The sequence below is a fragment of the Oncorhynchus keta genome, unplaced genomic scaffold (genome assembly GCF_023373465.1).
Source record: "Oncorhynchus keta strain PuntledgeMale-10-30-2019 unplaced genomic scaffold, Oket_V2 Un_contig_1006_pilon_pilon, whole genome shotgun sequence".
NCBI classification, from domain to species: domain Eukaryota; kingdom Metazoa; phylum Chordata; class Actinopteri; order Salmoniformes; family Salmonidae; genus Oncorhynchus; species Oncorhynchus keta.
The window spans coordinates 113784-130912 of NW_026277003.1; the positions used below are offsets into that span (position 1 = coordinate 113784).

The window sequence follows — 17129 nt, forward strand, 5'->3', positions numbered from 1 at the left end:
TTTAGAACAGTTTCCTTACAATTTTAGAACACACTTTCCTTTGTCCCGATAGCAATATCATCAATATCATACATATGTGATATAATGTATATATTTTTTAAAAGGGATGCAGTTTTTGTCTGCCAGTGAGTTTGAGTCTGACTGGCTGGTGTTGTGTGCTCGCTAGGCGGTGGCCGTTCGTTGCCCAGCCCCAGTGAGGAGTGAGTGCCTTGTATGGAGAGCAACGCGTGATGATGATCGTTCTCAGGCAAGGGGTGGGGGTAAAGTGGAGTTGGGGGCTCGGAAACCGATCCGCTCGGGAGGGCTCTCTCACACACATTTTCTACACACACTGTTCCGTGCTGACGAGCGGGGGAGATATGAGAACGGGGCGTCCTCCCTCTCCACTCTTCTAAAAACATACTGGGCGCTTCTTGTAAGGTTACCGCCGGAGATCTGACACACACTCTTTCAAAAAGACATACAAACACAAACTCATCAGGGGGAGACGAACCAGCTGAGATTTGTTTTCAAACTGTCCCCCGATGGCTGCGTGACAGGTCCACTGAACGCGCAAGAAGACGCACACGGTTCCAGGATTTGGACTGCTTCACGCATCTCTTTCCCTGTCTTGAGTCGTTTTTTATTATCGTGTGTTGGGAACTCCGTTCAATCATGGATACCTACAGCTCCTTCGCCGCTCTACTTTTACTTCTGGCTTCGTTAAATAGTGTGTCAACCGTGCAGTTCCCGTCGCCACTTCTGTAAGTAGCCTTACCAGACAGCATGTCCTGTGATGACAGCCTGTCCTCCGATGACAGCCTGTTTGCTTTCCCAATACTAAACCTAAAGCAAAATACAATAAATTCATAAAATACATTTATGGCTATTGTGATGTAGGATAGTTTTTATTTATATTATTATAATATAATAAGTATATCATTATAATAAGCCTATTTGACCATGTTGTTATGTTTACAAATAGCCCAATTATAGCCTACAACATTTTTTGAAAAACTTGCATTGCAAATGGTTACCCATCGGTTTATGAAAACAAACAGTCAATGGAAATGCATAACGTCTTCGAAAACTGACAATGTTTGAATTGTGCTTCTGGATCTTGCTGAATTTAGCCTGTAGTTAATAGCCGACTTCGTTTGATTAAACACACTTTACACATAGGCTATTGTCATTACATAGGCTACCCCGGGTGATTCTATGGGGGGGTCATGGGAAATCAGAAAATCACATCACAAATAGCTTTGAAAATGTCTTTAAACTATGATGCATTGTATTGAATCACTGTTTCAACTGTTAATTTGTGTCTGCCCTAATTTATTAAATAAATACATTTGAAGTGATCCATATTCAAGTTAGATACTCATAGATGTTCAGTGGTAACTCCCCCTCCAATACACATTTTTTGAAAGTGGAAGCTGATTTACTGGATTTACACAATTTAAAAGCTCTAAAATTATATTTGGAGAACAACAAAAACAGTCAAAAATGATTTCAGCCATTATCAACTTGGCTGTTGTAGCTTCATTCACCTCAGGTGATAAGAGTAGTGCATAACATTCTAGAACAAATACATGCCATAGCCTACAGAAGTTTGCTACACTACACACTAGCTCAGCACCTGCCAAGTCAAACAGGAGTTACCTAGCCACCTAGCCATCCAGCCTGGTCTAGACGTAACATAGAACATGTAAATCCGCAACACTCAAATTAGTATGATATGTTACATTTGGTATGGTTACATAAGACAGAAGGTTAATTGTCGCAAAAATATAACGCTAACGCCTAGCAATCCAAAGGTTGTGTTCGAATAACATCATAGACAATTTTAGCAAATTTGCAACTGCTAACTACTTTTAGCTACTTTGCAACTACTTAGCATGTTAGCTAACCCTTCCCCTAACTCTTTAATAACCTAACTCCTAACATTAACCCTAACAACTAACCCATAGCCTGCTAGCTAACGTTAACCTTAGCCACCTAGCCATGTTAGCAACAATGCATTTGAATTAATAAAATATTATACTTTTTGCAAATTTGTTGCGTATTGTACGAATTGCAATATTAAATGCTCTGAGATCATGTTGAGCCATCTTCCATAGTTCAAAAGCCTGTCAACCAATCAACCAGCCTTCCCGCCAACTCTGAGCCGTCCGCATGGTCCCCAAGTCAGCCTCTGTAATACCGCTAAACAGGCAAAACAAATGCACCATATTTTCTCTCCTAACGGAGCCAGATTGACAGGTGGGGGGGCACTAAGTGTGGACAATCATATTTCAGCACCCTTCTGGCAACGCCCCTGACGCATCTTCAGGTAAATCATGTCCTTCTGGCAACGCCCCTGACGCATCTTCAGGTAAATCATGTCCTTCTGGCAACGCCCCTGATGCATCTTCAGGTAAATCATGTCCTTCTGGCAACGCCCCTGACGTATCTTCAGGTAAATCATGTCCTTCTGGCAACGCCCCTGACGCATCTTCAGGTAAATCATGTCCTTCTGGCAACGCCCCTGACGCATCTTCAGGTAAATCATGTCCTTCTGGCAACGCCCCTGATGCATCTTCAGGTAAATCATGTCCTTCTGGCAACGCCCCTGACGTATCTTCAGGTAAATCATGTCCTTCTGGCAACGCCCCTGACGCATCTTCAGGTAAATCATGTCCTTCTGGCAACGCCCCTGACGCATCTTCAGGTAAATCATGTCCTTCTGGCAACGCCCCTGACGTATCTTCAGGTAAATCATGTCCTTCTGGCAACGCCCCTGATGCATCTTCAGGTAAATCATGTCCTTCTGGCAACGCCCCTGACGTATCTTCAGGTAAATCATGTCCTTCTGGCAACGCCCCTGACGCATCTTCAGGTAAATCATGTCCTTCTGGCAACGCCCCTGACGCATCTTCAGGTAAATCATGTCCTTCTGGCAACGCCCCTGACGCATCTTCAGGTAAATCATGTCCTTCTGGCAACGCCCCTGACGCATCTTCAGGTAAATCATGTCCTTCTGGCAACGCCCCTGACGCATCTTCAGGTAAATCATGTCCTTCTGGCAACGCCCCTGACGTATCTTCAGGTAAATCATGTCCTTCCGGCAACGCCCCTGACGCATCTTCAGGTAAATCATGTCCTTCTGGCAACGCCCCTGACGCATCTTCAGGTAAATCATGTCCTTCCGGCAACGCCCCTGACGCATCTTCAGGTAAATCATGTCCTTCTGGCAACGCCCCTGACGCATCTTCAGGTAAATCATGTCCTTTCCGGCAACGCCCCTGACGCATCTTCAGGTAAATCATGTCCTTCTGGCAACGCCCCTGACGCATCTTCAGGTAAATCATGTCCTTCCGGCAACGCCCCTGACGCATCTTCAGGTAAATCATGTCCTTCTGGCAACGCCCCTGACGTATCTTCAGGTAAATCATGTCCTTCTGGCAACGCCCTGATGCATCTTCAGGTAAATCATGTCCTTCTGGCAACGCCCCTGACGTATCTTCAGGTAAATCATGTCCTTCTGGCAACGCCCCTGATGCATCTTCAGGTAAATCATGTCCTTCTGGCAACGCCCTGACGCATCTTCAGGTAAATCATGTCCTTCTGGCAACGCCCCTGACGCATCTTCAGGTAAATCATGTCCTTCTGGCAACGCCCTGACGCATCTTCAGGTAAATCATGTCCTTCTGGCAACGCCCCTGACGCATCTTCAGGTAAATCATGTCCTTCTGGCAACGCCCCTGACGTATCTTCAGGTAAATCATGTCCTTCCGGCAACGCCCCTGACGCATCTTCAGGTAAATCATGTCCTTCTGGCAACGCCCCTGACGCATCTTCAGGTAAATCATGTCCTTCCGGCAACGCCCCTGACGCATCTTCAGGTAAATCATGTCCTTCTGGCAACGCCCCTGACGCATCTTCAGGTAAATCATGTCCTTCCGGCAACGCCCCTGACGCATCTTCAGGTAAATCATGTCCTTCTGGCAACGCCCCTGACGCATCTTCAGGTAAATCATGTCCTTCCGGCAACGCCCCTGACGCATCTTCAGGTAAATCATGTCCTTCTGGCAACGCCCCTGACGTATCTTCAGGTAAATCATGTCCTTCTGGCAACGCCCCTGACGCATCTTCAGGTAAATCATGTCCTTCTGGCAACGCCCCTGACGCATCTTCAGGTAAATCATGTCCTTCTGGCAACGCCCCTGACGTATCTTCAGGTAAATCATGTCCTTCTGGCAACGCCCCTGATGCATCTTCAGGTAAATCATGTCCTTCTGGCAACGCCCCTGACGTATCTTCAGGTAAATCATGTCCTTCTGGCAACGCCCCTGATGCATCTTCAGGTAAATCATGTCCTTCTGGCAACGCCCCTGACGTATCTTCAGGTAAATCATGTCCTTCTGGCAACGCCCCTGACGCATCTTCAGGTAAATCATGTCCTTCTGGCAACGCCCCTGACGTATCTTCAGGTAAATCATGTCCTTCTGGCAACGCCCCTGACGCATCTTCAGGTAAATCATGTCCTTCTGGCAACGCCCTGACGCATCTTCAGGTAAATCATGTCCTTCTGGCAACGCCCCTGACGCATCTTCAGGTAAATCATGTCCTTCTGGCAACGCCCTGACGCATCTTCAGGTAAATCATGTCCTTCTGGCAACGCCCCTGACGTATCTTCAGGTAAATCATGTCCTTCTGGCAACGCCCCTGATGCATCTTCAGGTAAATCATGTCCTTCTGGCAACGCCCTGACGTATCTTCAGGTAAATCATGTCCTTTCCGGCAACGCCCTGACGCATCTTCAGGTAAATCATGTCCTTCTGGCAACGCCCCTGACGCATCTTCAGGTAAATCATGTCCTTCTGGCAACGCCCCTGACGTATCTTCAGGTAAATCATGTCCTTCTGGCAACGCCCCTGACGCATCTTCAGGTAAATCATGTCCTTCTGGCAACGCCCCTGACGCATCTTCAGGTAAATCATGTCCTTCTGGCAACGCCCCTGACGTATCTTCAGGTAAATCATGTCCTTCTGGCAACGCCCCTGACGCATCTTCAGGTAAATCATGTCCTTCTGGCAACGCCCCTGACGTATCTTCAGGTAAATCATGTCCTTCCGGCAACGCCCCTGACGCATCTTCAGGTAAATCATGTCCTTCTGGCAACGCCCCTGACGCATCTTCAGGTAAATCATGTCCTTCTGGCAACGCCCCTGACGCATCTTCAGGTAAATCATGTCCTTCCGGCAACGCCCCTGACGCATCTTCAGGTAAATCATGTCCTTCTGGCAATTCCCCTGACGCATCTTCAGGTAAATCATGTCCTTCCGGCAACGCCCCTGACGCATCTTCAGGTAAATCATGTCCTTCTGGCAACGCCCTGACGCATCTTCAGGTAAATCATGTCCTTCCGGCAACGCCCCTGACGCATCTTCAGGTAAATCATGTCCTTCTGGCAACGCCCCTGACGTATCTTCAGGTAAATCATGTCCTTCTGGCAACGCCCCTGACGCATCTTCAGGTAAATCATGTCCTTCTGGCAACGCCCCTGACGCATCTTCAGGTAAATCATGTCCTTCTGGCAACGCCCTGACGTATCTTCAGGTAAATCATGTCCTTCTGGCAACGCCCCTGATGCATCTTCAGGTAAATCATGTCCTTCTGGCAACGCCCCTGACGTATCTTCAGGTAAATCATGTCCTTCTGGCAACGCCCTGATGCATCTTCAGGTAAATCATGTCCTTCTGGCAACGCCCTGACGTATCTTCAGGTAAATCATGTCCTTCTGGCAACGCCCCTGACGCATCTTCAGGTAAATCATGTCCTTCTGGCAACGCCCCTGACGTATCTTCAGGTAAATCATGTCCTTCTGGCAACGCCCTGACGCATCTTCAGGTAAATCATGTCCTTCTGGCAACGCCCCTGACGCATCTTCAGGTAAATCATGTCCTTCTGGCAACGCCCTGACGCATCTTCAGGTAAATCATGTCCTTCTGGCAACGCCCTGACGCATCTTCAGGTAAATCATGTCCTTCTGGCAACGCCCCTGACGTATCTTCAGGTAAATCATGTCCTTCTGGCAACGCCCCTGACGCATCTTCAGGTAAATCATGTCCTTCTGGCAACGCCCCTGACGTATCTTCAGGTAAATCATGTCCTTCCGGCAACGCCCCTGACGCATCTTCAGGTAAATCATGTCCTTCTGGCAACGCCCCTGACGCATCTTCAGGTAAATCATGTCCTTCTGGCAACGCCCCTGACGTATCTTCAGGTAAATCATGTCCTTCTGGCAACGCCCCTGACGCATCTTCAGGTAAATCATGTCCTTCTGGCAACGCCCCTGACGTATCTTCAGGTAAATCATGTCCAACTCAATGAATTGGACGACTTGAATCTTTCAGGCAAGGCAAAGCAATGAATGACCAAATATTCTCAGCCCCCCCGTAGAATGCATGTATGGCTCTACACACGCAATTCCATTTACACTGAAAAAGCAGTACGCCAACCCTTTCATTGTCGGCATCATATTGTCAACGGCGACATGCCATGCGGTGGCATTGTGATTACTTTAGGAAGGATAGGCTTCTTTATTTCTATCCAATATGAGTTAGGCAGTACATCCCTACCCACCCATGCCCTTTTCCTTGAATACCTTGCATGTAATGGTGGAACAGTGACTACTAAAAAAGTCAAAACGTAGTTCTATATGCAATTTTCATAAATATAGTTAGATCCCTGGCAAATTAACTGATTAAATGTCTAGCTGCCATGCTCAGAACAGAAGACATGCCCATTCACTTTCACATGTCTAGCAGGTGCAGTGGTTCAGTAAACCAACCTGTCTATGTGTTTATTAATGCCCACACTGCTATTCTCACTAGCTGTACTTCAAATGCAGCTAGTAATCAAATGACACCCCACTCAGCTCAGGGGCGATCTGGTTCTGCCTAACTTCAGGGGTCTGTTTAGGAGGGTGCAACGTTACAGAACGTTCAGATAGGAATGTATTGTATAGATTAGATGACCTATGTTTGTCTATCAGGTAGGTAGGTATAGGTTTGGAATCCTGTTGGTGTTACATTTCTATCTGCAACGTTATGAAAGTTTCACCTCATCACCTCACCCCAGGTCTCATGGATGGAGGGCACTGGTGGCCAGTGGTACATTAATTGGGGAGGATGGGCTCATAACAATGGCATTCATTTAATAGCGTTCCATTCACTCCATTCCATCCATTATAATGAGCCGTCCTCCCCTCAGCAGCATCCTGTGAGGGAGGGTGACATCACTGCCTGAACTATGTTCTGTTCTCTGGGTCTGTTCCCCTGGAGATCAAGTGATCCATTTGGCTCTCATACTAATGGCACCGACCAAAGGATGATGTCATACTGGCAGAGTAGTCCAGCCATAGGCATTGAGGATTTATAGACACTGAGTGTTATAGAGAGAGATTTTATAGACACTGAGTGGTTGATGGTAGTTGTGGAGTTTTAAAGACTAAAAATGTTGATTGACTGACACATTATTCCCTATGAAAAAGGACTTTTAAACTGGCAATGATTGAGAAATCCAAAAATTCTTTCAAATGCCTTTTGGGCTGGCTGAATGACGAGTTTCTGACGCGCACTGGCATCTAGTATTCAATTGGTTCCTTAGACGTTGAGGAAGTAGTGTGAATGATGGGATTTAAACCTGGTCTTCTACCCACCACAGGACTGTATCAACCTTGGCATAAACAGACTGGCATCCCGGTTAGCTATAATACTTGACTACAGTGGTGGTCAGTGCCGTTTAACGTGAGGGAGGACAATACATCTTTTCATAATCAAAAGGCCTTATTTCTATTACAGCATGTTGGATGACTGTCATTCATATTCCATTCACCCAGTTCAATGTAACATTTGTAGGTTTAGGCTACTACATGATACTCAAATCTTCCCTGTACCCATCATGAGGTTGCTACAACCCAGCCTATGAATGAAAGTTTACAATGTAGGTGCACAGGTTGAGAGAAAATGTTGAGATGACAGTGACACATTCAATACCGCCTTGCACACTCTTGCCTGCATCTAGGTGATCTAGGGTGTAATCATTAGTCCAACAGTTCCAAATGAGAGTTTCTATTGGACAAATTCAGGTATGTTATCCCGGTTTCATTTGCTTCCATTTAAGAAATATTCTTCAGCAGAATCGGTGGAATGAATACACCCCTGATCACTCATAAACAGCCACGCTGTATTCATTGTAGCCTCTATGCACTCTCCTCCTCTCACCTTCTCCCTTCGTTTGTGGACTTCAATGATCAACACATCAGTCGTGTGTGACCGGGGGAAAAAACCTTTCCAAGCCATGTCATAACCGCTACACACAGCCTACATAGTTGTCCCCATATTAGTTCAAGTAAAGTCCTAGTCAACATAACTAATATAACTAATGTGTTAGTAAACCCGCTACAATCATGCAGTAACGTTAGTGTATTGTCAGTAAGCTGTTACACCAGCGGGCCCCGGTGGCAATACATTAATAAAACCAAAAGCTTTACCTTGACTTGGAAGAGTTCCAGTGTTGTGTTGGCTAGTCATAGCAAGCTAGCTAATATAGCATCCCTCTGTTTGAGCAACTAAACTAACCGGCTGCAATTGCTAGCTAAGTAAATGAAACTGAAAGTGAACAAAATGACAATCTCTCTCTCTCTCTCTCTCTCTCTCTCTCTCTCTCTTCTCTCTTACACCATTGTGCTACCCTACAGAGGGATGTTGAGGCTACTGTAGACCTTCATTGCAAAACAGTGTGTTTTAATAAATTACTTGGTGACTTGTGAATATATTTAGTATAGTTTTATCCCAAAAATATACATTTTTCGATGTTTTACAATTGTTTTTTTTACAAAATTCACTGAGGAAGATGGCCCTCCCTTCCTCCTCTGAGGAGCCTCCACTGCTTGACTACCATATAAAGCTGACTGGGTTTCTCTTTTTCTCACTATTGCCGTGATCAGAGCTGCAGCAGTTGGCCGTCCTCGGGTTGGCAGTGTAACCATACTGCTCATTTTACTACTTTGACAGTGATTTTGAGTGACTATTACAATGGAGGTGTTGAATAAGAGAATGAACACACACACACACACACACACATACACACACTCACACACACACACACACACATGTACACACACTCACACACACAGGCTGTTGAGAGGAGCTCTGGAAATTGTCTGAAGTGCTCCTAGTTGTAAGACAGGGGTGAGACACAATTAACATCTTGGCTTTAGAGATTGTTCTTCTGTCTCATTCTTTATCTCTCCCTGCCTCTCCCTCTTTCTGCCTGCCTCTCTCTCTCTCTCTCTCTCTCTCTCTCTCTCTCTCTCTCTCTCTCTCTCTCTCTCAATTAAATTCATTTCAAGGGCTTTATTGGCATGGGAAACATGTGTTAACATTGCCAAAGCAAGTGAGGTAGACAATATATAAAGTGAAAAACAACAAAAATTAACAGTAAACATTACACATACAACAGTTTCAAAACAGTAAAGACATTACAAATGTCATATTATATATATATATACATACAATGTACAAATAATTAAAGGACACAAGATAAAATAAATAAGCATAAATATGGGTTGTATTTACAATGGTGTTTGTTCTTCACTGGTTGCCCTTTTCTCGTGGCAACAGGTCACAAATCTTGCTGCTGTGATGGCACACTGTGGAATTTCACCCAGTAGATATGGGAGTTTTTCAAAATTGGATATGTTTTCGAATTCTTTGTGGATCTGTGTGATCTGGGGGAAATATGTCTCTCTAATATGGTCATACATTGGGCAGGAGGTTAGGAAGTGCAGCTCAGTTTCACCTCATTTTGTGGGCAGTGAGCACATAGCCTGTCTTCTCTTGAGAGCCATGTCTGCCTACGGCGGCCTTTCTCAATAGCAAGGCTATGCTCACTGAGTCTGTACATAGTCAAAGCTTTCCTTAATTTTGGGTCAGTCACAGTGGTCAGGTATTCTGCCGCTGTGTACTCTCTGTGTAGGGCCAAATAGCATTCTAGTTTGCTCTGTTTTTTTGTTAATTCTTTCCAATGTGTTAAGTAATTATCTTTTTGTTTTCTCATGATTTGGTTGGGTCTAATTGTGCTGTTGTCCTGGGGCTCTGTAGTGTGTGTTTGTGTTTGTGAACAGAGCCCCAGGACCAGCTTGCTTAGGGGACTCTTCTCCAGGTTCATCTCTCTGTTTGTGATGGCTTTGTTATGGAAGGTTTGTGAATCGCTTCCTTTTAGGTGGTTGTAGAATTTAATGGCTCTTTTCTGGATTTTGATAATTAGTGGGTATCGGCCTAATTCTGCTCTGCATGCATTATTTGGTGTTTTACGTTGTACACGGAGGATATTTTTGCAGAATTCTGCGTGCAGAGTCTCAATTTGGTGTTTGTCCCATTTTGTGAAGTCTTGGTTGGTGAGCGGACCCCAGACCTCACAACCATAAAGGGCAATGGGCTCTATGACTGATTCAAGTATTTTTAGCCAAATCCTACTTGGTATGTTGAAATTTATGTTTATTTTGATGGCATAGAATGCCCTTCTTGCCTTGTCTCTCAGATCGTTCACACCTCTCTCTCTCTCTCTCTCTCTTTCTGCCTGTCTGTCTGCCTCTCTCTCTCTTTCTCCCTACCTCCCTACCTCTCTCTCTCTCTTATTTCCATTCATCTCGCTCTCTCTCTCCCTGTCTCTTTCTCCCTGCCTCTCTTTCTCCCTACGTCTCTCCCTTTTTCCCTTTCTCGCTCTCTTGCTCTTTCTCCCCGCCTCTCTTTCCCCATTCCCTGTATCTTTATTTCTCTCTGCCTCTCTTTCTTCCTGACTCTCTCTCCCTGTCTCTCTCTGCCGCTCTCTCTCTCTTTCTCCTTGCCGCTCTCTCTCTCTTTCTCCTTGTCTCTATCTCTCTTCCTGCTGTTCTCTTTTTCTCCCTGCCTCTCTCCCTCTCTCTTTCTCCCTACGTCTCTCTCTTTTTCCCTTTCTCGCTCTCTCGCTCTTTCCCCTTGCCTTCCTCTCTCTCTCGCTTGCTCTCTCGCTCTTTCTCCTCGCCTCTCTTTCTCCTTGCCTTCCTCTCTCTCTTGCTTTCTCCCTGCCTCTCGCTCTTTCTCTTGCTTTCTCTTATTGTTTCTCTCTTACTTTTCCTCTCTTTTCATATTGCTCCCATCTCTCATCCCCCTCCCTCTCCATCTTTCTATCCCTCTCTCTGTCACAGTGCGTGACTGCATCTCTGTGCTCCATCGCTAACCTCACATGCCAGTGTCTGTCTGCCTCAGATTTTCTGCAGCCACTCTTCTCCCTTTCTCTCTCTCTCTCTCCTTGAGATGGAATATGTCTCCTAGGCTGCTCCGTGGCTTCGAGGCAGATGATTAACATCATCGAATCTGAAATGCAAAGTCTGATGTCACAGATTGTGCCCCCAGAGAGGCCCAGTGCCAGCCAGTCAATCAGTCAGCCAGTCATCCAGCCAGTCAGTTATTCAGTCAGCCAGTCGGCCAGTCGGCCAGTCAGTCAGCTAGTCAGTCAGTCAGTCAGTCATGCTGTCAGTCAGTCAGTCAGTCAGTCAGTCATTCAGTCAGTCAGCGAGTAAGCAAGTCATCCAGTCAGTCAGCTAGTCAGTCAGTCAGTTAGTCAGTCAGCTAGTCAGTCATCTAGTCAGTCATCTAGTCAGTCATCCAGTCAGTCAGTCATCCAGTCAGTCAGTCATGCTGTCAGTCAGCTAGTCAGTCAGTCATTCAGTCAGTCAGTGAGTCAGCAAGTCATCCAGTCAGTCAGCTAGTTAGTCAGTCAGTCATCTAGTCAGTCATCTAGTCAGTCATCTAGTCAGTCATCCAGTCAGTCAGTCAGTTAGTCAGTCAGTCAGTCATCTAGCCAGTCATCTAGTCAGTCATCCAGTCAGTTAGTCAGTCAGTCATCAGTCAGTTAGTCAGTTAGTCAGTCAGCTAGTCAGTCAGTAAGTCAGCTAGTCAGTCATCCAGTCAGTCAGTCATTCAGTCAGTCAGTCATCCATTCAGTCAGTTAGTCATCCTGTCAGTCAGCTAGTCAGTCAGTCGATCAGTCAGCCATCCAGTCAGTCATCCAGTCAGTCAGTCAGTCATCTAGTCAGTCATCCAGTCAGTCAGTCAGTCAGCTAGTCATTCAGTCAGTCAGTCAGCTAGTCAGTCAGTCATTCATCCAGTCAGTCAGTCAGTCATCCATTCAGTCATCCAGTCAGCTAGTCAGTCAGTCGATCAGTCAGTCATCTAGTCAGTCAGTCAGTAATCCAGTCAGTCAGCAAGTCAGTAATTCAGCTAGTCATCCAGTCAGTCAGTCATCCTGTCAGTCAGTCATTCAGCTAGTCGGTCAGTCATTCAGGCAACTAGTTAGTTAGTCAGTCATCCAGTCAGTTATTTAACCAGTCAGTCAGCTAGTCAGTCAGTTATATAGGCAGCCAGTCAGTCAATCAGTCAGTCATCCAGTCAGTCAGCAGGTCAGTCCGTTAGCTAGTCAGTTAGTCAGCCAGTTAGTCAGTCAGATAGCTAGTCAGTCAGTCAGTCACCCTGTCAGTCAGTCATCCAGTCATCCTGTCAGTCAGCTAGTCAGTCAGTCATCCAGTCAGTCAGCTAGTCAGTCAGTCAGCTAGTCTGTCAGTCAGCTAGTCAGTCAGTTAGTCAGCTAGCTAGTCAGTCAGTCAGTCAGTCAGCCTGTTAGTCAGTCGTCCAGTCAGTCAGTCATCCTGTCAGTCAGCTAGTCAGTTAGTCAGTCAGTTAGTCAGTCAAACAGATAGCTAGTCAGTTAGTCAGTCATCCAGTCAGCCAGTTAGTCAGTCAGTCATCCTGTCAGTCAGCTAGTCAGTCAGCTAGTCAGTCAGTCATCCTGTCAGTCAGCTAGTCAGTCAGTCAGTCATCTAGTCAGTCAGCTAGTCAGTCATCATGTCAGTCAGTTAGTCAGTCATCCAATCAGTCATCCTGTCAGTCAGCTAGGCAGTCAGTCAGTCATCCTGTCAGTCAGTCAGTCAGTAATCCAGTCAGTCAGCAAGTCAGAATTTCAGCTAGTCATCCAGTCAGTCAGTCAGTCAGCTAGTCAGTCAGGTAATCAATCAGTCAGCTAGCCAGTCAGTCAGCTAGTCAGTTAGTCAGTCATCCAGTCAACTAGTTAGTCAGTCAGTCAATCAGTCAGTCATTCCGTCAGTTATTCAGTTAGTCAGTTAGTCATGCAGTTAGTTAGTCAGTCAGTCAGTCAGCTAGTCATCCAGTCAGTTAGTTAGTCGTCCAGTTAGTCATCCAGTCATCGAGTTAGTCATCCAGTCAGTTAGTTAGTCATCCAGTTAGTCATCCAGTCAGTTAGTTAGTCATCTAGTCAGTCATCTAGTCAGTCAGTCAGTCATCCAGTTAGTCATCCTGTCAGTCAGCTAGTCAGTCAGTCAATCAGTCAGTCAGTCATCTAGTCAGTCAGTCAGTAATCCAGTCAGTCAGCAAGTCAGTAATTCAGCTAGTCATCCAGTTAGTTAGTCAGTCAGTCATTCAGTTAGTCATCTAGTCAGTCAGTCATTCAGTTAGTCATCCAGTCAGTTTGTCATCCAGTCAGTCAGTCAGTCAGTCAGTCAGTTAGTCAGCCATTCAGTTAGCCATCCAGTTAGTCATCCAATCAGTCAGCTAGTCAGTCAGTTATTCAGTTAATCATCTAGTTAGTCAGTCATTCAGTTAGTCAGTCAGCTAGTCGTCCAGTCAGTTAGTTAGTCAGTCATTCAGTTAGTCATCCAGTCAGTTAGTCAGTCAGTCATTCAGCTAGTCATCCAGTCAGTTAGTCAGTCAGTCAGTTAGTCATCCAGTCATTCAGTTTGTCATCCAGTCAGTTAGTCACAGTCTGTCAGTCAGTTAGTCATCCAGTCAGTTAGTCAGTCAGTCATTTAGTTAGTAAACCAGTCAGTCAGTCAGTCAGTCAGTCAGTCAGTTAGTAAACATCATAATGTAGTTATTAATCAATACATATGTTTAAATGCATGTATAAGGCCTTTGAGTGACTTGCTTACATGATTACGAAATGTATTTTCTACAAAATACATGATTAGAAAATATATTTGCTACAAAATACACAAATGAATGATGAATTAATTATTTACAAACCGGTTGTTCATGGGTAATGAGCTATTAAATAATGCTTTATAAGCATTTTATTGACCCCCGTTTAAATAAAGCTTCACCCTATCTATATATAAATGGTATTTTGGCCTGATGGGTGCATGTCATGTTATCTGGTTACAGTCAAGCCTGTGATCGCATTCGTCTTGCTTTTGACTCAGGCTCTGCCCTCTCTCTCTCCCTTTCCTCTCCCACTCTCCCTTCATCTCTCTCCCTCCATCTCTCTCCCTCTCCCCCTCCTCCCTTCTCTCCTCTCCTCCGTGTCCCACTCTCCCTTCATCTCTCTCCCACTCTCCCTCCACCTCTCTCCCTCTCCCCCTCCTCCCTTCTCTCCTCTCCTCCGTGTTCCACTCTCTCTCCTCCCCTCTCCTCCATTTCCATGGTTCCCATCACCCTCCTCGCCGGGTTTCTCTCTCAGTTTTAAAGCATAATTAGATTTCATGCTCAACCAGCTAAATAGATATGCCTTTTCGTGTTCCCAACCCTGTCTCCACTGATCTGCTGGCATAATGTGAATGCCGCTCCACCCACACTCTCTGCACTCACAGAGGCAACGGTTAATAAAGAGTTAAAGAAGCTGTCTGTGTCCGTGCATAGGGACTAGAACACAATGGTGTTTGTCGACCGTGTATTCAGAGGCTGAGTTGTTGACTAGGAGGTTCCACTGACTCAGTGGTTTGGAGTGTGGCGCAACTAACACCATGGTTGTGGGTTAATATCCCGCATGGGTTTCTTATTCTGCATAAATATTTTAACTTTCAACTGTCAGAGGTAAAAAGAGTCTACTTAGGACCATATTAACGGTGTTATATTTTAGAAAGGTGTTTGAAGCCAACCCGGGTTGTATGTCTGTGTATGACTCCGCTCCCCATCAGAGGCTGGTGTATTTCAGGAGGAATGCCCACCGCCCATCTGCGTAAGCTGCTAAAGGCTATATCTGTTACCCAGCTACCCAGACACCAGGGCACACGGTCTGGGCCCACAGCAAACTCTGCTGCACTCTCTCTCTTTGATCTCTCTCTCTCTCTCTCTCTCTCTCTGATCTCTCCGTCTCTGCTCTCTCTCTTGTTCTCTCTTTCTCTCTCTCTGCTCTCACTCCCACCTCTCTCTCTGTCTCTCTGCTCTCTCTGTCTCTCGCTCTGCTCTCACTCTCCCCTCTCCCCCTCTCTCTCTGCCTCAGATTTTCTCGCCTCTCTCTCTCTCTCTCTCTCTCTCTCTCTCTCTCTCTCTCTCTCTCACAGGCTATATTTGATCTCTCTAGCCTCTAGGGTAGGGGGTGAGTGTCCTGACTCTGACTCAGACCTGTGGGTTGTACTGGTCTGGGATATCTTTGTACCGCGCTAACTCGTTCCCCCCATACCCCATAATTCTCCCCCACGTTCCACCACTGAAGGCTTGGGGGATCCACACTTTATGTGCAGCCTCCTGTTTGTTGTTTTAGTGTCCGGTGTCTCCTCCACCCCCTCCTCCGGTTCAGGCCTCTGGGAAGAATGAAAGACTACTTTGCCTGGCCTGATGTGTGTACACTAGGAAGACTGGAAGTAGAAGTAATCACCCAGCGCTATGCTAACGCTAAACTAACCTAGGCTACGTCGTCCCCTGCCACCTGTGGCACATGGTACTTCCCAGAATGTTCCATTGCGTTCCGAGACGTTGCCCAGCAGACGTTGGGAATGGGAATGGTTAACAGCTGTTTGGACCGATGCCCTGTCCACCACAGGAACCCCGGTTGAACGTAACGCTGTACAGTATTCTTGAATCCCGGAGCAGGGAATGAGATCTGGGATTATACTACAACACCATGTCTATCTGTTGAGACAGAGAAGGCCATTTAAGACATCCTTGTCTAAAGGATCACTAAACTATCCTCAGCAACTTGCCTTGAATTTAAACCCAGCTGAAGGAACTTAGATACACTATTTCAATATATTGAGCTAAAAACCTTCTTAGTCAGACTTGAATGCCAACTTGACCAAAACCACCAGCTCAAGGAACTTTTGACCAATCTGCTCTAAACTAACAGAATTTTGACAAAATCTTAAAGGGAAAATTCCAAATGTATTGATAATTTCTGTACCTTGGAAATAGTCTGACTGCAATGTACGATGAGTCTTTGATTCATTGGCTATATTCACCACTTGCTAACACATCCTATAATACCCCAAAACAACGGAGGCTCAGTCATCAGTGCTTCATGTCCGTTAGTCTAACAGTTCACACATTAATCCCAGACTTTATAAAGTCAATAATAAATAAATAACAGAGGCATTTGGACACGATGGGCCTTGTGGTCTGTAATGGAGTCGTGTGGACACAAGTGGTGTTTACAACACTGGTTGGGTCAGAGTGGACTCATCAGAGAGACACCTCAACTCTGAACAACCCCAGCAGAGAGGCACTTAGCCTTATTGTGTGGGTGGTAGACTGATGTTAATTGGACATTTTGACTGAAGGGTTAATCTTCTATTTTTAACATGTCACATGAAAGTGGGTATAGTGTATTTTGTGAGGCCGAGGGGATGGATGGGTTGGGTTGGATTGGGTAAGGCTGGTGATTGGGTAAGGCTGGTGTGGTTTGCTACAGTACTGGGTTGATCCAGTGGAGTGGGAACTCTGGTGCAGGCATTTCAGATGATTGTCAGATGTCCGGAACCAAAAGGTCCTCCGAAGTGAAATGAGGTCATAGACTAGCACCCACTCCAAGCTGCATTTCGGTGGTAACCTGAAATTTCACAACACCCCTGGGTGTATTTTTACTGTGTCTGTTACAGTATGTACTACAGTACATACTACAGTACACACTACAGTACACTATTCTCGTGTATGTGGGTGTGTGTGTGTGGGGGTGGAAGTGTTTAACCAGAAGTCCCCACAAGAATAGTAAACAAACAAAAAATGTACCACCTTTTGTTAGTCCCCACAAGGTCAAATATTATTTTTAGGGGGTTTAGGTTAGAATTAGTGTTAGGGTTAGAATTAGGGTTTGTTTTAGGGTTAGATTAAGGTTAG

General features: G+C 45.7%; 1 protein-coding gene across 1 annotated transcript in view; it reads left to right on the forward strand.

Annotated features, from left to right (window-relative positions):
• Nucleotides 1-223: 223 nt before the first annotated feature.
• The window catches only part of LOC127916918 (voltage-dependent calcium channel subunit alpha-2/delta-1-like), a 62481-nt gene continuing 45575 nt past the window's right edge, over nt 224-17129 (forward strand). The window contains exon 1 of the mRNA XM_052500227.1: nt 224-743. Within this exon, the coding sequence (XP_052356187.1) occupies nt 655-743 (89 nt within the window). The 5' untranslated portion in view covers nt 224-654. The remainder of the gene's footprint in view (nt 744-17129) is intronic.